General features: G+C 42.5%; 1 protein-coding gene across 1 annotated transcript in view; it reads right to left on the bottom strand.

Moving 5' to 3' along the window:
* Positions 1–26,414, bottom strand: part of SPAST (spastin) — a 79,665-nt gene extending 53,251 nt beyond the window's left edge. The window contains exons 1-3 of the mRNA XM_032301238.1: positions 25,719–26,414; positions 6,509–6,595; positions 1,439–1,522 (exon numbers count right to left, since the gene is read on the bottom strand). Of these exons, the coding sequence (XP_032157129.1) occupies positions 1,439–1,522; positions 6,509–6,595; positions 25,719–26,133 (586 nt within the window). The 5' untranslated portion in view covers positions 26,134–26,414. The remainder of the gene's footprint in view (positions 1–1,438; positions 1,523–6,508; positions 6,596–25,718) is intronic.
* Positions 26,415–26,976: the final 562 nt, after the last annotated feature.

The following is a 26,976-nucleotide window of genomic DNA, read 5'->3' as shown; positions in this document are numbered from 1 at the left end:
GGCTGAGGCAGGACAATTGCTTACATGTGGGAGGTGGAGGTTGCAGTGAGCTGAGATCACCCCACTGCACTTCAGCTTGGGTGACAGAGTGAGCCTCTGTCTCAAAAATAAAAACAATAAAATAATAATAATATTATCTTCATATTACAAATTAGATAAAAAAGACTCAGACATGCAAAGTAACTTACCCCAAGTCACAGGGCTACAAATAAATAAGGTTTGCCTGCTTACCAAATATCTACTATTTCTATCCACCAACGTATGATAGAGCCACTCATATGTAGTGGGTTTTGTTCTGCTTTTTTTGAGTAGTAGATTTCACTTAATAATGTATTTTTAAAATCTACACCATCAAACAGAAGACAAGGAAAAACTTCTATTACAGTTGATGAATGCTGAAAGAATGATAGAATTAAAATATCACTGGGCATCAGTCATAGTTAACTGCTGCTAACTTCACAAGATGGAAGAACTAATGATGAACACACACAAACACAACCACCTAGGAAGTAGGTCTTATTAAAAAACAAAAATCGGCCAGGCGCGGTGGCTCAAGCCTGTAATCCCAGCACTTTGGGAGGCCGAGGCGGGTGGATCACGAGGTCAAGAGACCGAGACCATCCTGGTCAACATGGTGAAACCCCGTCTCTACTAAAAATACAAAAAATTAGCTGGGCATGGTGGCGCGTGCCTGTAATCCCAGCGACTCAGGAGGCTGAGGCAGAATTGCCTGAACCCAGGAGGCGGAGGTTGCGGTGAGCCGAGATCGCGCCATTGCACTCCAGCCTGGGTTACATGAGTGAAACTCCATCTCAAAAAATAAATAAATAAATAAATAAATAAATAATAAAAATCAACTTTCATTGTGATCAAGGCTCTATATCCAACTATCATTTAACAGGGGGAGGAAAGAAGAACATGTTAAAAGTTACCACAAAAGATTCACACAGCAAAAGTCAGGCTGTAGGAAATACTACATAACAAAGATCTGGTTTCATCAACAAATAAATTGTAAAGGGCCAGACAGTAAATATTTTAGGTTTTAAGGGCAGTGTAGTCTCTGTATCAACTATTCAATTCTGTCATTGTAGCATGAAAGCCATAGATAATACCTAAAGAAAGGAAAAGCTGTGTGCCAATGAAACCTTATTTATAATAATAATAGGCAGTGAGCTGGGATGGCCCATCAGCTGCAGTTTGCCAGCCCTTGCTATAAATAAATCAAAACCGACAGTGAGGTGGATAATTATCAAAGCTGAGAGATGAATAATTAGGAGTTCATTATGCTCTTCTGTTTTTTGTATATGTTACACATTTTCTTTATGTTAAAAAGCCTGGACCACATTTTAAATCACTGATCTATTTCCTTCTACAATTAAAGTTTCATCAAATATATATTTCCAATACATCTCACATCAAATTACACATTAATTGATACCTAGAAGTTGTAAGCGGTCCTTGGCCATAACCAAATTAGTCATCATTTTAGCCTGAAGGCGTCTAGCTCTTTCACACTGTTCGCCTGAAAGAAAAAAAGAATTAATTAAAATATCTACATTTCCCAACTAATATTATTTCAAGATAAATCATCTCCCCAACTACATTCATGGAGAGTCACAGTCTATACAGAAATTTAAAAAAATAAAATATGTACCCAAAAGAAAGAAAAAAGAAGACATTTTTAAAATATTATCTTCAGGGCAGGTGTTGTGGCTCACTTCTGTAACCCAGCACTTTGGGCAGCTGAAACAGAAGGATTACTTGAGCTCGGGAGTTCAAGACCAGTCTGGGCGCCTGGGCAACATAATCAGACCTAGTCTCTACTTTAAAAAAAAAAAAAAGATTAGCCGAGCCTGGGAGGTTGAGGTGGAAGGATCACTTCAGCCCAGGAGGTGGATGTTGCAATGAGAGGTGACCGCATCATAGCACTCCAGCCTGGACAACAGGCTGAGACCCTGTCTCAAAAAATATATATAACAGCCACAAAAAAAAATTAGTTTCTCATGATTGCTTCCAACCTACTGTAGTATTTCATAGATTTCAGGTCTATTTCATAGAGTCTAAAACTTTTTTCCCCCACATTTTAAAGTATTTGAAATTGGGATTTGTTTTACAACCAATGTTAACTTACTAATGCTATCCAACAGGCTGCAGTCATAACCTAGGCTTTTCATTGCCCATGCATGCACAAATTTGGTCACAGATATTAATATTGTTGTTGTTGTTGTTGTTCTTGTTTTTGAGACAGAGTCTTGCTCTGTCGCCAGGTTGGAGCACAGTAGCGCAGTCTCAGTTCACTGCAACCTCCACCTCCAGGGTTCAAGCGATTCTTCCGCCTCAGCCTCTCAAGTAGCTGGGACTACAGGTGCATGCCAAATGCCTGGCTAATTTTTGTATTTTTAGTAGAGACGGGGTTTCACCATGTTGGCCAGGATGGTCTCGATCCCTTGACCTTGTGATCTACCCGCCTTGGCCTCCCAAAGTGCTGGGATAACAGGCATGAGCCACTGTGCCCAGCTATTGTTGTTATATCTATGTCTAGACTAAAACAGCCTCTTCAATAAGATTAAAATTCAAATTCTAAGTGATGAAAAGAACATATACTTTGATTAACTGTTTTTGTCTCTTAGTGGTATAATATAAGGCATTTTTAACTCAATGAAATACTTATTTTCTTTTTTTTTGAGATGGAGTTTAACTCTTGTTGCCCAGGCTGGAGTGCAATGGCACAACCTCCGTTCACTGCAATCTCCACCTCCCACGTTCAAGCAATTCTCCTGCCTCAGCCTCCTGAGTAGCTGGGATTACAGGCAGGTACCACCATGCCCAGCTAATTTTTTTTTTTTTTTAGTAGAGACGGGGTTTCACCATGTTAGTCAGGCTAGTCTTGAACGCCTGACCTCAGGTGATCCACTAGCCTTGGCCTCCCAAAGGGCTCGGATTATAGCCGTGAGCCACCATGCCTGGCTTTCTTTTCTAGGAGACATTGTCTTACTTTGTTACCTAGGCTGGAGTACAATGGCATGATCACCACTCACTGCAGCCTCAACCTTCCAGGCTCAAATGATCCTCCCACCTTAGACCCCACCAAACAGCTGGAACTTACAGGCACATGCCAGCATGCAGGGCTAATTTTTTATTTTTGTAGAGATGGTATTGCCATGCTTCTCAGGCTGATCTTGAACTCCTGGTCTCAAGCAATCCACCTGCCTCAGCCTCTCAGTGTTAGGATTATAGGCAGGAGCCACTGCGCTCAGCCCTACTTAAAACCAATTCATTTTTTCCTAACTTTTCTTCCATGTAACTTGAAACAGCGCCGGGCGCAGTGGCTCAAGCCTGTAATCCCAGCACTTTGGGAGGCCAAGGGGGGTGGATCATGAGGTCAAGAGATCGAGACCATCCTGGTCAACATGGTGAAACCCCGTCTCTACTAAAAATACAAAAAATCAGCTGGGCATGGTGGCGCATGCCTGTAATCCCAGCTACTCGGGAGGCTGAGGCAGGAGAATTGCCTGAACCCAGGGGGCAGAGGTTGCGGTGAGCCGAGATCGCGCCATTGCACTTCAGTCTGGGTAACAAGAGTGAAACTCCGTCTCAAAAAAAAAAAAAGAAACAGCAAATATATTTTGCATACAATTGATTAAGTATGCTCATCATAGTCTCAAAGGTCCAACTTCCTATGTTTACCTGTTCTATTCTGCTTTCTTTTATACACACCAGTAGCTAGAGAAATAATCGAAATATAAAGAGGAGAGGAAAAAGCAGGGTTGGACATATTGTAATTATTGGAGATCAGCTGATATAAGTAGCAGAGTCAGCCAGCCAGCCAGCCAACAGACATCTATTGAATGAATTGATTCATAGCCTAAATACTGTAATTTCTAATTCTGAATATATTTCTTTTTTTTTGAGACAGAGTTTTGCTCTTGCTGCCCAAGCTAGAGTGCAATGGTGCGATCTTGGCTCACCACAACCTCTGCCACAAGGTTCAAGCGATTCTCCTGCCTCAGCCTCCAAGTAGCTGGGATTACAGGCATGTGTCACCATGCCCGGCTAATGCTGTATTTTGTTAGTAGAGATGGGGTTTCTCCATGTTGATCAGGCTGATCTCGAACTCCTGACCTCGGGTGATCTGCCTACCTCGGCCTCCCAAAGTGCTGGGATTACAGGCATGAGCCACCGCGCCCGGCCTGAATATATTTCAACTATGATAAGCTGGAGTACTTTACTTATTTAATAGTGGTACTCACATACTTCACAATAGGCTCTGAAGTCAGGCTGCCTCAGCTCAAATCCTAACTCTATACTTGCTAGCTATGAGACTTTAGGTAACTTCCTTAATTTCTCTGTATTACAGGTTATCCAGCTGAAAAATACGGATAACAGCAACTACAGAGCATGGGGTGGTAGCGAAAATTAAAAGAAATACTACATATGAAGCAATTACAATGATGCTTAGGCATACAGGAAGTGTACAATAAATGTTTTATATTATATATATACACATATACATTTATTGTTGTTGTTGAGATAGAGATCTTGCTCTATTGCCCAGGCTGGTCTTGAATTCCTAGCCTCAAGCAATCCTCCTGCCTAGGCCTCCCACAGCACTGTGATTACAGGCATGAGGCACTGTGATTACAGGCATGAGCCACTGTGCCTGGCCAATATATTTAAAGACAATATTAGACTCTAATTTTTTAATTTGAGGTGATAGGAAAATAGAAATGAGTAATGACTGCTTTGGTTTTAAAATAAACCACGAGTGGCCAGTTGCAGTGGCTCACACCTGTAATCCCAACACTTTGGGAGGCTGAGGCAAGTGGATGACTTTGAAACTAGCTTGGCCAACATGGTAAAACCCCATCTCTACTGAAAATACAAAAAATTAGCTAGGCATGATGGTGCACACCTGTAGTCCCAGCTAGTTGGGAGGCTGAGGCAGGAGATTTTCATGAACCCAGGTGGCAGACGCTGCAATGAGCCAAGATCACACTACTGCACTCCAGCCTGGGTGACAGAGCAAGACTCTGTCTCAAAAAAAAGCCAAGGGTGAGTTCAGGTGCAGTGGCTCACACCTGTAACCCCGGTACTCTGGGAGGCGGAAGTGGGAGGATCGCTTGAGGCCAGGGGTTCAAGACCAGCTTGGTCAACATAGCAAGACCCTTTTTCTAACAAAAAAACAAAACAAAACAAATTTAAAAACCCAGTGTGAATCAAAATAAGACATTTACAGCTCATAGTCTAAAATGCAGTCAAGAAGCATTACTTACAAGTGCAAAGGAAATTTCTGGATTAATCACTCTTTCCCTCCTTGACAATGAGGAAAGGGCCAGATTTCAAAAATAGTGCGTGGTGACTGAACACCAACAGTGACACCAACGAGGACACAAATAATATAGTAGTTTTTGCCTAATGCTACAGGTAATCAAGTTTGAGCATATCTAACTATAACTTCATTTTTAGAATAAGTAACAATGAATTAACTGTAAGTCCACGAATGTTAACAATAACATTAAAAAATGTACAAATACTTTTATTAAGATAAATACAATCTGGCTGGGTGCAGTGGCTCATGCCTATAATCCCAGCACTTTGGAAAGCTGAGGTGGAAAGATCACTTGAGGCCAGAAGTTTGAGAACAGCCCTAGAAAAATAGTGGGACCCCTGTCTCTACAAAAAAAAGAAAAAAAATTTAATTAGCTATGTGTGGCCAGACACAGAGGCTCACACCTGTAATCCCAGCACTTTGCGATGCCAAGTTGGGAGGATCACTTGAGGTCAAGAGTTTGAGACCAGCCTGGCCAACATGGCGAAATGCCATCTCCACTAAAAACACAAAAAGTAGCTGGGCGCAGTACCATGCGCCTGTAATTCCAACTACTTGGGAGGCTCAGGCAGGAGAATTGCCTGAATCTGGGAGGCAGAGGTTGCAGTGAGCTGAGATTGCACCATTGTACTCCAGCCTCGGCAACAGAGTGGGACTCCATCTCAAAAAATAATAATAATTAGCTAAGTGTGGTAGTGTGCACCTGTGGTTCCAGCTACTTGGGAAGCAGAGGCAGGAGGATCACTAGAGCCCAGAAGTTTGAGGTTGCAGTGAGCTATGACCATATCACTGCACTCCAGCCTGGGTAACAAAGGCAAGACCCTGTCTCAAAAAAAAAAAAGAAAAGAAAAAGAAAGGAAGCAAGGAAGGGGAAGGAAAAGGGGAAGAGGAAGGGAGAGGGAGAGGGGAAGGGAAAGGAAAGGAAGAAAGAAAGAAGAAAAAGAAATAAATAGATTAAAGAGATCTGAAATCTGGACAATCATGTGAATATATTATAATTTGGGATGGCTATAAACAAATATAATATATATATATATTTTTAATTTAAAGACAAGGTTTCCCCACGTTGGTCAGGCTGGTCTTGAATCCTGACCTCAGGTGATCCGCCCGCCTTGGCCTCCAAAGTGCTTGGATTACAGGCGTGAGCCACCACGCCCAGCCAAACAAATATAATCTTACCTTGTCCTGTAACTATGACAGCTATTCCTTTTTCCAGTTCTTCAATACCTTTCTTATACCATTCCACAGCTTGCTCCTTCTGTCCTGCTTTAAAATAAAAATAATTATTTGTATAGATCATGAGTATGAAGAGTACACTAAACATTGCAAAGCATGCTGTTGATAGATAACACATAAAAAATAGGGTTGTAAACAAGGAAGTCTGAGAAACATTACTACGTAACTTTTTAGTACTTTTATCATCGTAATGTGTGTATTATGATGGCTCCAAGATGGGGAATATGGTCACAATGTTTATCAACATTTTAGGGCCATGGGTCCTTTTTTCTTATCATCTCATAGTATTGATCCTTATAACCACTAAAATGCTGTATTAAAGACATTTTATTTAGGAATTTTTAAGTATATACACTTTTGAAAAATACAAATATGATTTCAATAACAATGAAACAAAAAGCACTGTTCCATCTCATATTCAAATCTAATATAATGTGTTCATTGTTAGGTGCCTTCTCTCTAAAGTAAGTTTTTATTTAACAATTGATTGCATCATGAGAACTGGTATATTAGATTACAAGTGTAGCATTTAGTAACACATTTCTATTTTCTTTGAACTAAACAACTAGTTTAAAACATTAATTCCTAATGCAAGTTAAGCTTTAAATGAATCTAAAAACTCAGCATAATCAAAAAGTATATAGAACAACTTCTGTAATCGTTATACTCAAATCACACTGTATTTGAAAATTAATTTTTTGTTTTATTTCTATCATTTTTGACCATTTGTCTGAATGCAAATTAATTTCTTAGTCTGTCTTTTTCCTTTTTTTGAGACAGAATATCACTCAGTCACCCAGGCTGGAGTGCAGTGGTGCTCTCTCTGCTCACTGCTCCGCCTCCCAGGTTCAAGCAATTCTCGTGTCTCAGCCTCCAAAGTAGCTGAGATTACAGATGTGCACCATCACACCCAGCTAATTTTTGCATTTTTAGTACAGACAGGGTATTCACTATGTTGGCCAGGCTGATCTTGAACTCCTGACCTCAGGTATTCTACCCATCTTGGCCTCTCAAAGTGCTCAGATTACAGGCTTATAGGTGTGAACCACTTCGCCCAGCCTTGTTTTTTTTAAACAGAGTCTTGCTGTCACCCACATTGGAGTGCAGGGGCACGATCCTAGCTCACGGCACCCTCCAACTCCTGGGCTCAAGTGATCGATCCTCTTCCCTCGGCCTCCCAAGTAGCTAAGACTACAGGCATGTGCCACCACATTTAGCTAATTTTTTTGTGGTTTTTTTTTTTTTTTTTTTTTTTGTAGAGATAGGGTCTTACCTGTTGCCCAGGCTGGTCTTGAACTCCTAGACTCAAGTAATCCTCCTACCTTGGCCTCCCAAAGTGCTGGGATTACAAGCTTGAGCCACCACACCTGGCCTCATGTCAAACAAAAATTTCCATGCCATTCCTTACTATGACTTAAAATTTCAAATTCAATATAATATGATGACTCTTGATAAAACAGATGAAGTCGTCTTATAAACACCACACAAAGCGACTAAGAAATGCTTTCTCCTTATGAGTACATACTACCTACCACATTCTTCTGTTTCTTTATCCTGAAAATAAATGACTAACTGGATTCACCCCCTTAAACAGGGCAATTTCTTACTTATTATAGAATTATCAGTATTTCATACTGTGCCTGATTCAGAGTAGGTGTTCAATAAGTACTTGATAATGACATGTAAAGAAAAGTTTATGAAGATCGGGCACTGTTGGCCCATGCTTATAATCCCAGCACTTTGGGAGGCCAAGGCAGGAGGACTGCTTGAGCCCAGCAGCTCAAGACTAGCTTGGGCAACATGGTGAGATTTTATCTCTACCAAAAAATTAAAAAGTTAACCAGGATTAAGAGTGCACATCTGTGCTCCTATCTACCTGGGAGACTGAGGCAAGAGATCACTTCAGCTGGAGAGGTGAAGGCTGCAGTGATTACACCACTGCATTTTAACCTGAGCAACAGAGCAAGACCTTGTCTCAGGAAAAAAAAAAAAAAAAAAAGGAAGAAAAAGAAATTAAGAGTTTGTTATAAATTAACTAAAATTATTTGGATGCTCGCCTTCCTGTTTTCCACAAAGAAAATACCTATTTACATGTATTTTTGCTGTTTTTAATTGGAAAAAGGGAAAATTACAGAAAATAGTATAATAGCATTTGTACTGACTGGCAAAAATAGTGATAACAACGTCATATTTGGTTTAAAATTTTAAAAACAAGGTGAGTAAACTGTAACAGATACAACCTAAGTTCCTTTTTTAGTACCTCTTCCCATTCCCATGCTCCTTCTCTTCTAAGAAACCTCTACCAAAAATTCAGTGCATGGCCGGATGCAGTGGCTCATGCCTGTAATCCCAGCACTTTAGGAGGCCGAGGCGGGCAGATTACAAGGTCAAGAGATTGAGACAATCCTGGCCAACATGGTGAAACCACACCTCTACTAAAAATACAAAAATTAGCTGGGTGTGGTGACACGCACCTGTAGTCCCAGCTGCTCAGGAGGCTAAGGCAGGAGAATCGCTTGAACCCAGGAGGTGGAGGTTGCAGTGAGCTGAGATTGTGCCACTGCACTCCAGCCTGGAACAGAGTGAGACTCCATCTCAAAAAATAAAAAAAATAAAAATAAAAGAATTCAGTGCATATCTTTCTAGTACATGTTTTTATCATCCTTATCTAAATTAGTGTGATTTTTAAAAATTTACATTTCTTTTGAGATCTAGCTATGCTGCTATATATAGATCTAGTTCATTCATTTTGACTTCTGTACAGTAACCTGTATCATTCTGTGATTTATAATTTATTCAACTATGTCTTATTTTCTTTTTTTGGAGACAGTCTTACTCTATCACCCAGGCTGGAGTACAGTGGCATGATCTCAGCTCACCTGCAACCTCCACTTCCCAGGCTCAAGCGATTCTTGTGCCTTGGCCTCCAGAGTAGCTGGGATTACAGATGTGTGCCACCACACCTGCCTAATTTTTGTATTTTTAGGAGAGACAGGGTTTTGCCATGTTGGCCAGGCTGGACTCAAACTCCCAACCTCAGGTGATCCTCCTGCCTTGGCCTCCCAAAGCGCTGGGATTACAAGCATGAGCTGCCACACACAACCTCAACCATTTTTTCGATTATTAAAAGATACTGAGATTGTTTCCAGTTTTTCAGTATTTCAAACAATGTTGTAACCTTCTTATACCGGTCCCCTAATGCATACTTGCCAGTTTAAGACATATGCTTAAAAAATAAAAGTGATTGCCGGGCGCGGTGGCTCAAGCCTGTAATCCCAGCACTTTGGGAGGCCGAGGCGGGTGGATCACGAGGTCAAGAGATCGAGACCATCCTGGTCAACATGGTGAAACCCCGTCTCTACTAAAAATACAAAAAAATTAGCTGGGCATGGTGGTGCGTGCCTGTAATCCCAGCTACTCAGGAGGCTGAGGCAGGAGAATTGCCTGAACCCAGGAGGCGGAGGTTGCGGTGAGCCGAGATCGCGCCATTGCACTCTAACCTGGGTAACATGAGTGAAACTCCATCTCAAAAAAAAAAATAAAATAAATAAATAAATAAATAAAATATAAGTGATGAGTCATAGTTTGTCACACTTTCACTATTCACCAGAAATCAACAAAGTGCTTTTTAAGATTGCTTATCCCAGCTGGGTATGGTGGCTCATGATTATAATCTCAGAACTTTGGGAGACCGAGGTGGGTGAATCACCTGCGGTCAGGACTTCAAGAGCAGCCCACAAAACATGGTAAAACTCCATCTTTACTTAAAATACAAAAATTAGCCGGACATGGTGGCATATGGCTATAGTTGGAACTACTCAGGAGGCCGAGGCAGGAGAATCGCTCAAACCTGGGAGGCAGAGGTTGCAGTGAGCAGAGATCGTGCCACTGCATCCAGCCTGCTCAACAGAGAATGACTTCATCTCTATCTATCTGTCTGTCTGTCTGTCTGTCTGTCTGTCTGTCTGTCTATCTATAGTAGGCAAAGAGTAAAATATAAATTTGGCCAAAAATTTGAGACATAAATGGCAAATAAGTGTAAGAAAAGATGCTCAACATCATTAGCTGTTAGGGAAGTACAAATTAAAACCACAAGATACGACAATGCAGCTAATTTTGAAAAACAAAAAAACAAAAGAACACGAAAATACCAAAATATGGCCAGGTGTGGTGGCTCATGCCTGTAATTCACACACTTTAGGAGGCCAAGGAGGGTGGATCAAGAGGTCAGGAGATTGAGACCATCCTGGCTAACACGGTGAAACCCCATCTCTACTAAACATACGAAAAATTAGCCGGTTAGCTGGGCGTGGTGGCATGCGCCCATAGTCTCAACTACTTGGGAGGCTGAGGCAAGAGAACCACTTGAACCCAGGAGTAGAAGGGGTTGCAGTGAGCCAAGATGATACCACTACACTCCAGCCTGGGCAACAGAGTGAGACAGAAGAAAGAAAGAAAAGAAAAGAAAATACCAAAATATTACAAGAGAAGGAGTAATGGACGTTTCATGTATTTGCTGGTAGGGAATAAAATAGTACCCAGTTGGAAAAAGAGTTTGGTAGTTTCTTATGACATTAAATATATATTTATCATATAAGTCAACAATCTCTTCCTCTACTTATTTATGCAGGAGAATGAAAACTTCTAAGACCTCTACATGAATTTACAGTATCTTTATGCATAAGAGTTAAAAACAGGAGGTCAGGCGTGGTGACTCATGGCTGTAATCCCAGCACTTTGGGAGGCTGAGGCGGGTGGATAACTTCAGGTCAGGAGTTAGACCAGCCTGGCTAAAATGGTGAAACCCCATCTCCACTAAAAATACAAAAATTAGCTGGGTGTGGTGGCGGATGCCTGTAATCACAGCTACTCAGGAGGCTGAAGCAGGGAGAATCACTTGAACCTGGGAGGCAGAGGTTGCAGTGAGCTGCGATTGTGCCACTGCACTCTAGCCTGGGCAACAGAGCAAGACTCCATCTCAAAAACATTTAAATAAAAAATAAACAACAATAGCAGAAAACAACCCAAATCATTTAGTTAATGGAGTAACAAACTGTGGTACCTGTATGGTTAGAACTTAAATGTGAATTTGGATAAGAAGCCCTGCAATTCAAAAAGGGTAAAACTTGACCCTCAAAGCAGAGAAACAGGCCAGGCACAGTGGCTCACACCTGTAATCCCAGCACTTCGAGAGGCTGAGGCAGGTGGATCACTTGAAGTCCAGAGTTCATTCCAGACCAGCCTGTCCAACATGGCAAAACTCTGTCTCTACTAAAAATACAAAAATTAGCCAGGCAAGGTAGCATGTGCCTGTAATTCCAGCTACTTGGGAGACTGAGGCAGGAGAATCACTTGAACCCAGGAGGCAGAGGTTGCAGTGAGCCTCGATCGAGCCATTGCAATCCAGCCTGGGTGAGAGTCAGATTCCATTTCAAAAATAAAAAAAAGCTAAGAAAGAGAAAAGTAGCTTCTCATATCCAGGAGCTGGCCTACTACTATCAGCTAAACCTTGGTACTAGACCTGGCACTTACAGAATACCAGCATCAATTAAGGCCACTCTGTGACCACAGTGGAACAAAACCATTCTACAATTGTAACTAAACACAGGCAAAACGTGAACACTGAACACTGCCTAAACCATGAAATACCAAACATTCCCCTCTTCCAACTAATGAGTGAATCCTGCTTTTTTTTTTTCCTTTAGACAGATTTTTTAAAAAATCTGTCGCCCAGGCTGGAGTGCAGTGGTGTGATCTTGGCTCACTGCAACCACCACCTCCCAGGTTCAAGTGATTCTCCTGCCTCACCCCCCGAGTAGCTGGGACTACAGGTGCCTGCCACTACGCCCGGCTAGTTTTTGTATTTTTTGTAACAGAGATGGAGTTTCACCATATTGGCCAGGTTGGTCTGGAACACCTGAACTCCTGACCTGGTGATCTGTCCACCTTGGCCTCCCAAAGTGCCAGGATTACAGGCATGAGCCACCGTGACCAGCCAACCCCTGCTTTTTAACTACTACAGCTTTAGACCTCACTCTAGTCTTCTCTTCTTCTAGATAGGTTTTATAATATTTATTCATAGAATTATTCCCAGCTCCTGGTAGCATCCAATTCAGAGTGAAACCTTGTTTTCTCAAACCCTCCTTAAAATCACCAAATATGAGCCCAAATCCTGTAAGATCTTTCTAACACCTTTTACTAAGATGCACCATAGTTATTAAATATATGTGTTCTCCCTGGCTACAGTGAGTAATAAACTTCACTTGCTCAACCACAGATAGGTTTGTTTCTAGAAATTGTTGACTGGAGGGCATTCACTCTACAGAAGAGCAGAAAAGTAATGTAAGTAAGTATAGCATATCTACAGTGTATTTTTACAGCTGTAAAACATTTAATAGCCTCTGAGAAAATAATAGATTTTGACATTTTTCTTTCCTTATTAACCAGAATGAACTGCTGAGATGTGACTGTGCTCAAAGACGTTTTATTGTATAGGATGCCTAGGATCAGCGATGGTAAATAATTTACAAACAAGAGAAAAAAGGCTACATCAGAATATTAACAGTTTCACTGGCTGGGCAGAACTACTGTAAGTCAAGACTGAAGAAAGCTGGCCACGCACGGTGGCTCATGCCTGTAATCCCAGCACTCTGGGAAGTGAGGCAGGAGGAGCGCTTGAGCTCAGGAGCTCATGACCAACCTGAGCAACAGAGCAAGACTCTGTCTCTATCTTGCTTAAAAAATATTCTTTTAAAAAAAAGTGAAGAAAACTAATACAGAAGAGTAGACAATCTATACTTTGCCAGATGTCAAAAACCCAACTACTACTGGGTGGAACAAAGGGAGTAAGACAGTGGAAAAGAGGCAGGAAGGGTTAGGGAATGTCCTTCAATAATTCAATATCCAGCCAGGTGCAGTGCCTCACTCCTGTAATCCCAACACTTTGAGAGGCCAAGGCAGGCAGATCACTTGAGGCCAGGAGTTCGAGACCAGCCTGGCCAACATAGCAAAACGCCATCACCACTTAAAAAAAAAAAAAAAAAAAAAAAGATTCAATATCCATTTACTGATTATCCTTAATTGTCATCAGGGAAACTAACAATATTGGGAATCCGGTTTAATATGGTTTAACTGTATTCAACATTAGGAAAAATACAACAACAACAAATCAGCTAAAAACAGAACAAGGGATAAAGTCCTTAACAGTGGCTGCCTTTTTGTCTCTTTAGTGCAGATGCCAGGAAATATTCTTGAGAAAAAATATGAAATGTTTATTGCATATTTAATCAAAAGCAATGTTATCTTTTAGAAAAGTATGATATCATCTGAATGTCCATTTGTCAGACTTATTACCTAGTTTAATCAGGGAAACTTTAAAGTAGAATCATTAGGCCCAAAGACAGCAAGTCTGAAATTAATCCTTTCAAAATTATAGGTGTATAGAGGTTTTCAGCAGGATAAGAAAATTACCAAATCTGACATTTCTAACTGATTTCTAACTTCCATCCTCATCTTCAATCTGATTTCTAACTTCCATCCTCATCTTCTGAAAACGGATATGGACAGGCATTTTGTACGTGAGTTTTAAATAAAGTACAATATCAAATTATACAGAATTATGAAATATGACCATTTTCATTAAGTTTTTACAAACCTGTAAACCAAAAATAAAATTCTAAGACTCCCAACCAACAGATGGACCCTTCCCTCACCAGGGGCATTCCTAAGTTAACCTAAAAAACTAGTTCAGGCCATGATGAGAAGGTAGGGGTTGGACATGACTCATTATACCCTCTTCTCTTTGGAATTCAGGGACAACTGATCAGCGTTAACATTAAAACAGAGACATTAAGATATTCTGCAGCAATCGCACACCAAATTCCCAGCCTGACTCTAGTACAGCATCACATGTCAGATAGCAGGCCATGGAAGAAATTTAAGTATTTTACCCTATATTTCCTTGACATATTCTGAAATGGCCCTGCAAAGCTGTCTCTTGCTGGGAAAATTTACATTCTGTAGAGAATCACTTTCCCTTTCCAAGTCTTTTCCCTGATCCAGGAGAAAATTAACTAAGAGTTTGCCACCTTTTAAAGTCTCATAAGAAACATGTATTTGCTAGCCAGATTAATAAAAAAGAAGAGAGAGAATAATCAAACAGATGCAATAAAAAGCAATAAAGGGGATATCACCAGAGATTCCACAGAAATACAAACCATCATCAGATATTATTACAAATAACTCTATGCACATAAACTAGTAAACCTGGAAGAAATGGATAAATTCCTGGACACTTGCCTCCTCCCTTGTTTAAGCCTAAACAAGGAAGAAATCGAAACCCTGAATAGACCAATAACAAGGGCTGAAGTTGAGGCAGCAATTAAGAGCCTACCACTCAAAAAAAGCCCAGGTCCAGACGGGTTCACAGCCGAATTCTACCAGACATACAAAGAGGAGCTGGTACCATTCCTTCTGAAACTATTCCAAACAATACAAAAAGAGGGAATCCTTCCCAAATCATTTTATGGGACCAACATCATCCTGATACCAAAACCCGGCAGAGACTCAGCAAGAAAAGAAAACTTCAGGCCAATATCCATGGTGAACACAGATGCAAAAATCTTCAATAAAATACTGGCAAACCAAATGCAACAGCACATCAAAAAGCTTATCCACCATGATCAAGTAGGCTTCATCCCGGGGATGCAAGGCAGGTTCAACATACGCAAGTCTATAAACGTAATTCACCATAGAAACAGAACCAAAGACAAAAACCACATGATTATCTCAATTGATGCAGAGAAGGCCTTTGACAAAATTCAACAGCGCTTTATGCTAAAAACCCTCAATAAACTAGGTATTGATGGAACGTATCTCAAAATAATAAAAGCTATTTACGACAAACCAACAGCCAACATCATACTGAATGGGCAAAAACTGAAAGCATTCCCTTTGAAACCTGGCACTAGACAAGGATGCCCTCTCTCACCACTCCTATTCAATACAGTATTGGAAGTTCTAGACAGAGCAATCAGGCAAGAAAAAGAAATAAAGGGTATTCAAATAGGAAAGGAGGAAGTCAAATTGTCTCTATTTGGGGACAACATGACTGTATATCTAGAAGACCCCATCATCTCAGCCCAAAATCTCCTGAAACTGATAAGCAACTTCAGCTAAGTCTCAGGATACAAAATCAATGTGCAAAAATCACAAGCATTCCTATACACCAATAACAGATTTAAACAGAGCCAAATCAAGAATGAACTGCCATTCACAATTGCTACAAAGAGAATAAAATACCTAGGAATACAACTAACAAGGAATGCAAAGGACTTCTTCAAGGAGAACTACAAACCACTGCTCAACAAAATAAGAGAGGACACAAACAGATGGAGAAACATTCCCTGTTCATGGTTAGGAAGAATCAATATCGTGAAAATGGCCACACTGCCCAAAGTAATTTACAGATTCAATGCTATCCCCATCAAGCCACCAACGACCTCTTCACAGAACTGGAAAAAACCACCTTAAACTTCGTATGGAACCAAAAGAGAGCCTGCATAGCCAAGTCAATTCTAAGCAAAAAGAAGCGGGAAGCATCACACTACTGGACTTCAAACTATACTACAAGGCTACAATAATCAAAACAGCATGGTACTGGTACCAAAACAGAGATATAGACCAATGGAACAGAACAGAGGCCTCGGAGGCAACACCACACATCTACAACCAACCGATCTTTGACAAACCTGACAAAAACAAGCAATGGGGAAAGGAGTCCCTGTTTAATAAATGGTGTTGGGAAAACTGGCTAGCCACATGCAGAAAGCAGAAACTGAACCCCTTCCTGACACCCTACACTAAAATTAACTCCAGATGGATTAAAGACTTAAACATAAGACCTAACACCATAAAAACTCTAGAAGAAAACCTAGGCAAAACCATTCAGGACATAGGCATAGGCAAGGACTTCATGACCAAAACACCAAAAGCATTGGCAACAAAACCCAAAATAGACAAATAGGACCTAATCAAACTCCACAGCGTCTGCACAGCAAAAGAAACAGTCATTAGAGTGAATTGGCAACGAACAGAATGGGAAAAAATTCTTGCAGTCTACTCATCTGACAAAGGGCTGATATCCAGAATCTACAAAGAACTAAAACAGATTTACAAGAAAAAAAAACAAACAAGCCCATTCAAAAGTGGGTGAAGGATATGAGCAGACACTTTACAAAAAAAGACATACATGATGCCAACAAACATATGAAAAAAATGCTCATCATCACTGGTCATTAGAGAAATGCAAATCAAAACTACATTGAGATACTATCTCATGCCAGTTAGAAAGGCGATCATTAAAAAATCTGGAGACAACAGATGCTGGAGAGGATGTGGAGAAATAGGAACACTTTTACACTGTTGGTGGAAGTGTAAATTAGTTCAACCATTGTGGAAGACAGTGTGGCGATTCCTCAAGGACCTAGACATAGAAATTCCATTTGACCCAGCAATCGCATTACTGGGATATATACAAAGGACTATAAATCGTTCTACTATAAGGACACATGCACACAAACATTCACTGCAGCACTGTTTATAATACCAAAGACCTGGAATCAACCAAAATGCCCATCGATGACTGACTGGACAGGGAAAATGTGGCACATATACACCATGGAATATTATGCAGCCATCAAAAACAATGAGTTTGTGTCCTTTGTAGGGACATGGATGAAATCTGGAAACCATCATTCTCAGCAAACTGATACAAGAACAGAAAATCAAACACCACATGTTCTCACTCATAGGTAGGTGTTGAACAAGGAGAACACATGGACACAGGGTGGGGGGAGCATCACACACTGGGGTCTGTCAGGTGGGAAATAGGGGAGGGACAGCGGGGGGTGGGGAGTTGGGGAGAGATAGCATGGGGAGAAATGCCAGATATAGGTGATGGGGAGAAAGGCAGCAAATCACACTGCCATGTGTGTACCTATGCAACAATCTTGCATGTTCTTCACATGTACCCCAAAACCTAAAATGCAATAAAAAATAAATAAATAAATAAAAAGAAACATGTATTCTCTCTGAAGCCCGCTACCTGCAGCTTTCATCTGTATAAGAAACTTGGTCTCCACAATCCATTATTTGAACCCAGACACTCCCTACTATGGATTCCAGGACTTTAGATAAGTTTTTCCAACAAATTGCCAATCAGAAAATCTTTGAATCTGCCTATGACCTGGAAGCCTCCCCAACTTCCAGTTTTCCCACCTTTCCTGATGGAACCAATGTACATCTTACATGTTTAATTGATGTCTACGGCCCCCCAAAGTGTACAAAATCAAGCTATAGCCTGACCACCTTGGACACACGTTCTCAGTATCTACTGGGGCTTTGTCATGGGCCACTGGTCACTCATACTTGGCTCAGAATAAATCTCTTCAAATATTTTACAGCGTTTGACTCTTTTCATTGACAAAACTATTTTAAACACACACATGGATATATACATACAGCTTCAAAATATAAATAAATAGAAAAATATTTTTATTTAGACAATTTCTGCCTTCGATGCCTGACCCTTTAGCCCGACAATATCCTGACAAACTGGATCTCTCATTCGTATAACATACTAGGCCCTTTCTGTTTAGTCCTACATAATTGAGAAACTGAACCACACCTATAGAACCTCCACCACTGTATTACCCAGGAGATCTCAGGCTTGTCTTCCCACAGGAGCCCTGCAGAACATGTTACGTCATGTTCTGGTTAATTCAAAGAACCACTATTACAACCTTCTCTTTTCCTCCAAGTATTCCAAGGAGCCTATTACCAGCATTACAACATAAAAATCTGTAGTATTAAGTAACAAGTACAATATTTTCAGTCTGTTCAACTAAATTCTATTTTTGGTTCTGCTACTGTGAGTTTACTCCTTAAATTTTAGCTTCTCCTCACATAAAATGGATGTTATAGGTTTTCAGTCTTCCAAGGAAGTTCAACAATTATAGAAAATATTTACCAACTTAGTCAACATGACAAGATCCCCATTTCTACAAAAAACTTAAAAATTAGCCAAGCATGGTGGCATGCGTCTGTAGACCCGGCTAATTGGGAGGCTGAGGCCGGTGAATCACTTGAGCCTGGGAGGCTGAAGCTGCAGTGAGCTGAGATTGTGCCACTGCACTATAGCCTGAACAACAGAGTAAGACCCTGTCTCAAAATGTGTATGTACATATATACATACATACACATATATGTTAATCACATAACAAATGTTTTAACACATCTCACTGGAGAGGAAGTAAATTTTTCTCAAATACCATCTCAAATGCAGAGCTGTACAAATTAGCTGGTATTCAATAAATATTTGCTTTAATAAATAGACCTCACATATCCTTATATTAAGTCAATAGAATTTCCCATGCTATTTCTCTCTTTTGAAATAGCTTCGTTTCAGACAAATTAAGGAAGGCCTTTATGAAAAGTCAGTGTCAAATCTGAGTATGGGCTGGGTGCATTGGGTCATGCCTATAACTTCAGCACTTTGGGAGGCTGAGGCAGGCAGATCACTTGAGGTCAGGAGTTTGAGATCAGCTTGACCACCATGGTGAAACCCCATCTCTCCTAAAAATACAAAAAAATTAGCCAGGCGTCGTGGTATGTGCCTGCAGTCCCAGCTACTCGGTAGACTGAGGCAGGAGAACTGCTTGAACCCAGAGGTTGCAGTGAGCCAAGACTGCGCCACTGCACTCCAGCCTGAGCAACAGAGCGAGACTCCGTCTCAAAAAAAAAAAAAAAAAAAAAAAACTGAGTATGCCATAAGAATAAAATTTAGGCTGGGTGTGCTGGCTCATGCCTGTAATCCTAGCACTTTGGGAGGCCAAGGTGGGAGGATCACCTGAGGTCAGGCGTTTGAGACCAGCCTGGCCAACATGGTGAAACCCCATCTAAAAAAAAAAAAAAGGAATAGAATTCAGAGGCCAACTGCAATGGCTTATGCCTGTAATCCCAGCACTTTGGGAGGCTGAGGCCGGTAGATCAGGAGGTCAGGAGTTAGAGACTAGCTTGACCAACATGGTGAAATCCCATCTCTACTAAAAATACAAAAATCAGCCGGGCGTGGTGGCACGTGCCTGTAATCCCAGTTACTCAGGGGAACTGCTTGAATCTGGAAAGCAGAGGTTGCAGTGAGCCAAGACTGCACCACTGCACTCAAGCCTTTGAGACAGAGCAAGACTCTGTGTCAAAAAAAAGAATAAAATTCAGAATAAACATAGTCACCATATAAACCACATTTACAAACCATTAAAATGAGATTTAATTTGGCATCTGTCATTTCAAGGTACCAAATGTTTCAATTAACACCACTACAGTTTGAAATAGGCCATTTCACTGAATCAAATAAAGTGGCTTTCAGTTAAATTAGAAGATAAGTCACACTGTCAAGGGAATGGCAGTGCATGACATTACCAGCCCCTTAATAGTTAACCACAGAGTTAGGAAACCTTTGAAGAGACTGCTGTTCAACTCCTTTCTATTTGATCATATATATTTTGAAGCAGTGAGAAAAAGGAAGAATTAAATTCTCTTGGAACTAAGGTTTGTGTTGTCAAGGATGGCCAAGAGGCAGACTTCCAATGTGCACTCTCTTTCAACCACTGGATTAAGAGGCTAAAGTATAAAAATGTTAACTCTCTTAAAGAAAAAATATAAGATAGAAAAGAACCATAACAATATAACAATATAAACTCAGTTTTACTTCTTTTTTTTTTTTTTTTTTTTTGAGAGGTTGAGTCTCACTCTGTCACCTAGGCTGGAGTGCAGTGGTACGATCTTGGCTCACTGCAATCTCCGCTTCCCGGGTTCAAGCGATTAACCTGCCTCACTGTCCCAAGTACCTGGGACTACAGACGTGCGCCACTATGCCCAACTAATTTTTGCACTTTTAGTAGAGACGGGGTTTCACTAATATGTTGGCCAGGCTGGTCTCGAACTCCTCACACCCCGGCCTCCCAAAGTATTAGGATTACAGGCATGAGCCAAGGCACCTTGCTTGAGACATTGAGCCCAGCCTTTTTTTTTAGATGGAGTCTCACTCTTGTTACCCAGGCGGGAGTGCAATGGCAAGATCTCAGCTCACTGCAAACTCCACCTCCTGAGTTCAAGCAATTCTCCTGCCTTACCCTCCGGAGTAGCTGAAATTATAAGTGCCTGCCACCACATCCAGCTGAAGTTTTACTTTTTTTTTTTTTCTGAGAAGAAGTCTCACTCTGTCATCCGGCTGGAGTGCAGTGGCGTGATCTCGGCTCACTGCAACCTCCTTCTTCCGTGTTCCAGCAATTCTCCTGCCTCAGCCTCCCAAAGAGCTGCGACTAGAGGCACATGCCACCACTCCTGGCTAATTTTTGTATTTTTAGTAGAGACAGGGTTTCACTATGTTGGCCAGGATGGTCTCGATCTCCTGATCTCATGATCTGCCCGCCTCGGCCTCCCAAAGTGTTGGGATTACAGATGTGAGCCACCACACTTGGACAGTTTTACTTCATGTTTAAAGGAAAATGAATCTGTAACTAATCTGTTTCAGTCTGAACTAATTTAATTTGGCATATGACGGCATCAGTTGTTGAACTCAAATCAAACTACAGAGTTGTCAATAGCCCATTCTGGTGTCCACTTTAATAATCAAAATATAAAATTTTGATTTTTAAAGTGTTTTTTTGTTGAGACGGTTTTTCTCTTTTTTTACCCAGGCTGGAGTGCAATGGCGCGATCTCGGCTCACCGCAACCTCCGCCTCCTGGGTTCAGGCAATTCTCCTGCCTCAGCCTCCTGAGTAGCTGGGATTACAGGCACGCACCACCATGCCCAGCTAATTTTTTGTATTTTTGGTAGAGACGGGGTTTCACCATGTTGACCAGGAAGGTCTCGATCTCTTGACCTCGTGATCCACCCGCCTCGGCCTCCCAAAGTGCTGGGATTACAGGCTTGAGCCACCGCGCCCGGCCCAAAATATAAATTTTTTAAAGTTGTGAACAGAAACATTATCAGTAGAAAGAGTATGAAATATGCAGCACACAGATCACTGAAAATATTGTTGAAATTTCTCCAGCCTGGACAACATAACAAGATCCAACCTCTAGCCAAAAAAAAAAAAAAAAAAAAAAAAGAGGATCACTTGAGTCTAGCATCTAGCAGTGAGCTATGATCATTTTCCACTCCAGCTTGGGTAAGAGAATGAGCCCCTGTCTCTAAAATAGATAAAATAAATTTTTTTACATATTTAATGTATCCAACTGAAAAATAAAATTTTTTTAGATTAAGTATGTTCTCAGAGAAAAATAAAAATGCTTAAGAGGATTTAAGTTTAATAGATATATTCATATATGTGATACTCAAAGATTTAAGTCACCAGCTTGAGACCTGAGGTCTGAATTCTATTTCGTTTATTCCTTACATGGAACTGCTATTTCTTCAAATCTAAGAGCTGAGGGTCTTTTATTTTTCATACCTAGGTTTTCCTTAATCTCTCCTTTTATCCTACTTCCCAACTCTCGTCACCTAACAGTGTTAACTAAAATTTCCTTCTGGCCAGACACAGTGGCTCACACCTGTAATCCCTGCACTTTGGGAGGCTAAGGCAGGCGGTTCACTTGAGGTCAGGAGATTGAGACCAGCCTGGCCAACTTGGTGGAACCCCGTCTCTACCAAAAATACAAAAATTAGCCGAGCGTGGTGGCATATGCCTGTAATCCCAGCTGCTCAGGAGGCTGAGGTAGGAGAATCCCTTGAATATGGGAGGTGGAGGTTGCAGTGAGCCAAGATCATGCCACTGCACTCCAGCCTGGGCAATGGAGTGTGACTGTCTCATAAATAAATAAACAAATAGGTCGGGCACGGTCATTCACGCCTGTAATCCCAGCACTTCAGGAGACTGAGGCAGGCGAATCACAAGGTCAGGAGTTTGAGACCAGCCTGGCCAACACTGTGAAACACCCTCTCTACAAAAAATACAAAAATTAGCCAGGCACGGTGGTGAGTACCTATAGTCCCAGCTATTAGGGAGGCCGAGGCAGGAGAATCACTTGAACCTGGGAGGCAGAGCTTGTGGTGAGCCGAGATCATCCCACTGCACTCCAGCCTGGACAACAGAGCAAGGCTCCGTCTCAAAATAAATAAACAAACAAACAAATAAATAAATAAAATTTCCTTGCATGTTCTGACATTCTCTTCCTAAATACAACAACTAAAACAATCTTAAGAGACAGGGTCTCACTCCTGTCACCCAGTCGGGAGTGCAATTGCGTGATCTCAGCTCACTGCAGCCTGAACAACCCGCGCTCAAGTGATACTCCTACCTCAGCCCCCCAAGTAGCTGGGACTAAAGGCATCGCCACTGAGCCCAGCTAATTTTTGTGTTTTTCATAGAGACAGGGTTTCACTATGTTGCCCAGGCTGGACTCCCAACTCATCGGCTCAAACGATCCACCCACCTCAGCCTCCCAAAGTGTTAGAGTTACAGGTGTGAGCCATGGTGCCCAGTAAAAAGTGATCTACTATTTTCTTTTTTTTTTTTTTGAGACAGAGTTTTGATCTGTTACCCGAAGTGGTGGGATTATAGGTGTGAACCACCTTGCCGGGCCCAAAAAATGATCTACTCTTAAACATGCTCCTCTATTCTAAAACGTCACAACCATTTTCTTTTTTTTTTTAATTTTTATACATTGTTGAAACAATGACTTTTATTTATTTAAAGCCAGCAGTAGCATCACAACCATTTTCATTCTCTCCAAAGGATCCTGGATGTTCCTAAGAGGTGATAAAGAATGGAGCTTGCTGGCCGGACTCGGTGGCTCACACCCGTAATCTGAGCACTTTGGGAGGTCAGGGCAGGCAAATCACTTGAGGTCAGGAGTTTGTGACCAGTCTGACCAACATGGTAAAACCCCATCTCTACTAAAAATACAAAAAATTAGCCAGCCGTGGTGGGGCGCACCTATAGTTCCAGCTACTTGGGAGACTGAGGCAGGAGAATTGCTTGTATCTGGGAGACGGAGGTTGCAGTAAGCTGAGATCACACCACTGCACTCCAGCCTGGGTGACAGAGTGAAACTGTGTCTCAGGAAAAAAAAAAAAAGAATGGAGCAGTTAATAAAAAATTTCCTTCCACAAACACATAGTATTCTTAAAAGTTATCTCCCTCCTTGACCTCTGTCCAAAACCATGAATACATGCTTCTTTCGCTATATCCTACTTCCCACTCCCGGGCCCCACAAAGAAAATAGGTTTCAACAAGACTGAAATTCTAGAACAGTTTTTGATGTTGGTAGTAGAGAGAGAGACTATGAATGAAGTGCAGATTTCTCGTTTTCATTAATGGACAATGCAAGTGAGCATCTAATTGAGGTGTGAGAGAAAAGTGGGTTTCTTAGGCAGAGGGAGAAGCAAGCTCTCAGCATACCGGAAATAAGGATAAAAGGAGGGAATTGTAAAAGTGAGACTTCTCCTTATTTCACTTATTTTCCATAAAAAATTTTTCATTAACTATTAGCATAGGTTTGGAATGACCTGCTTTACCTTTTGAGCCTCATTTTCTTCACCTCTAAAATGCTGATACCCATAATACCTTCATCTCACAGCATTACTGTGAGGATTAAATAACTTTTCATGGTCTGGGATAGTTCCTATTTTTTAAAAAAAAAAGATAACACAGGCCAGGCGCGGTGGCTCAAGCCTGTAATCCCAGCACTTTTGGGAGGCCGAGGCGGGTGGATCACGAGATCAAGAGATCGAGACCATTCTGGTCAACATGGTGAAACCCCGTCTCTACTAAAAATACAAAAACATTAGCTGGGCATGGTGGCACGTGCCTGTAATCCCAGCTACTCAGGAGGCTGAGGCAGGAGAATTGCCTGAACCCAGGAGGCGGAGGTTGCGGTGAGCCGAGGTTGCGGTGAGCCGAGATCGCGCCATTGCACTCCAGCCTGGGTAACAAGAGTGAAACTCCGTCTCAAAAAAAAAAAAAAAAGATAACACATACAAAGCTAATAGCACAATGCCTGGCACATATACTAAAAAATGTTAGCTTAAAAGAAACATGAGGCCGGGTGCGCCTGCAATCCCAGCACTTTGGGAGGCCAAGGCGGGTGGATCACCTGAAGTCAGGAGTTGGAGACCAGCCTGACCAACATGGGGAAACCCCGTCTCTACTAAAAATATAAAATTAGCCGGGCGTGGTAGCGGATGCCTGTAATCCCAGCTACTCAGGAGGCTGAGGCAGGAGAATCGTTTGAACCCAGGCGGCGGAAGTTGCAGTGAGCCAAGGTCTCGCTATTGCACTCCGGCCTGGATAAGAGTGAAACTCTGTCTTAAAAAAAAAAAAGAAAGAAACCCTAAGGATGTAGTATCCTTGCTCTCATTCAGAAACATATGTTTTAGGTTTTATTGTAAAGTGATATGTTTACATTTATGCAATTCATTCATTAAACATTTCAACTTGGAAATTAAAGGCTATCTTTGAAAACTGCTTTAATTAAAATCAAAGCAACCAGGGGGAAAAGTTTTATGCTAAATGTAACTACACTGAAAAGCATTCAGGAATCACTGTACAGATAAAATAATTATCTTGATAAAAATGATACAAATTCAACTGCAGTCATATGCAGCTATTCCTTTCAAAACTGTCACCATTTGTTCTTTCTTTCTGACACTATAGTACCCTGCTTTCATTGAAAGCCAGTTAACAAGGCACTGCTTCTTCACAATCAAAACCTTTTGGAAACCTTGGCTCAGAGGAAGCCTCACACTCTTTACAGTGCTAAGAAAGGATCGGTGTGGTCACTCTAGGACAACTGTCACTGTCATCACCATGTCTGGGTGTCTCACAGTGACTTGGGTCATGCAGAAGTGTGGGGGAAGGCTGGTGTCTGAAACAAAGTCGACGGCTAGTGCGCCCTGAAAGGGGAGAGGTTTTGACTGAGAATACTAGATGAGGCTCTGATCTATGGGGATGCAGTCTCCCGGGGCAGATCAATTCCGGGGGTGCACCATCCCCTCCCGCAGGACAGGGACGCAGGTGTTGCCCTCCCACGGCGACCCCACCGCCTTCTTCCCTGCGCCGCCGCTCCCTCCCCCAGCCCCCTAGTTACCTTTCTCGTCCTCATCGATGCGCAGGGCAATGGAGATGTACTCGAAGGCCTGTTTGTGGAAGACTCGGACGCGCTCGGCCTCGCCGCCCGGCACAGGCGCCGGTGGCGAGGCCGAGGCCGGTGCTGGTGCGGCCCCGGAGCTCCTCTTGGCTGCCATGAGGGCGCGGGAGAAGCGCTGGCAGAGCCACAGGAAGAGGAGCCCCAGGTGGAAGGCGACCAAGCGCAGCAGCGCGAAGCCTACGAACAGCGGGTAGGAGAAGTAGTACAGGTTCCGCTTATGCGGCGACTCGGGCGGAGGGGCCCGCCCGGCGGCGGGAGGGGCGGGGGCCAGGCAGGGGGGCGGAGGCCTGGGAGGCACCGGGCTGCTGGCGCCGCCGGAGCCTTTCTTCTTTCCTCGTCCACCCGGAGAATTCATTCACAGCTCTCACTGCCGCCGCCGCCATAACCCGCCTCCCGCAGACCGACGGGGACCAAGTGACGGCGGCGGCCACTGCAACGGCTAGGGCCACAGACCCCCGCCTGCCCGCCGGCCTCAGGAGCTCTGCACAGCCGCGCGCTGCCCGCCGGCCCCGCCCCTTTCTCCTTCCTCGGCCAGGAGCACAACCCCTTCTCCTCCTGCAGTCGGTGGATTGGGCCCCTCCCTCCTTGCCGCTGTCCTCTCCGCCGCCTGGTGGCTTCCAGCGGCGGCTGCGCACGCGCACGTCCGTCTTCCCGTGTTTTTCCCCGGCGCGCGCGCGCACGGCGCGTCTTTGTTGACCTGGGCTCCTGTACGCGTGTGCGGTGCCTGCCCCTCGTCCTTCCCCGCTCGACTACAGTTCCCAATGTGCAGTTCAGCTCACGTCGGCAGCCCCGGAGAGCTACTGCCAGGAAGCCTTGGTAATCGATCCACCGAAGGGGGAATTGCGGCTTGGGATTGCTCTGCTGGTTCGCAGGGCTCCTCTCTCAGTGGCACCGTTTTCTTATATTTCTTTCATCTTTTTCTGCCAGTCGACATAAGTCTTCTCCGAATGATAATTGACCCATCTCAGAACCAATGAGTATCAATCTGGGAATTAAATTAGCCAGGCGTGATGGAGGGCTCGCTCCTGTAGTCTCAGCTACTTGGGAGACTGAGGCAGGGGAATAGCTTGAACTCGGGAGGCGGAGGCTGCAAGTTGGCTGAGATCGCGCCTGGACGACACGAGACTCGGTCTCCAGAAAAAATAAAATAAAATTTTGAAAAATGGGCCGGGCGCGGTGGCTCACGCCTGTAATCCCA

This window comes from Sapajus apella, unplaced genomic scaffold (genome assembly GCF_009761245.1).
Source record: "Sapajus apella isolate SASKATOON/1434 unplaced genomic scaffold, GSC_monkey_1.0 scaffold44, whole genome shotgun sequence".
NCBI classification, from domain to species: domain Eukaryota; kingdom Metazoa; phylum Chordata; class Mammalia; order Primates; family Cebidae; genus Sapajus; species Sapajus apella.
The sequence above is the reverse complement of the archived record's forward strand: the minus strand, read 5'-3'. Positions and strand labels throughout refer to the sequence as shown.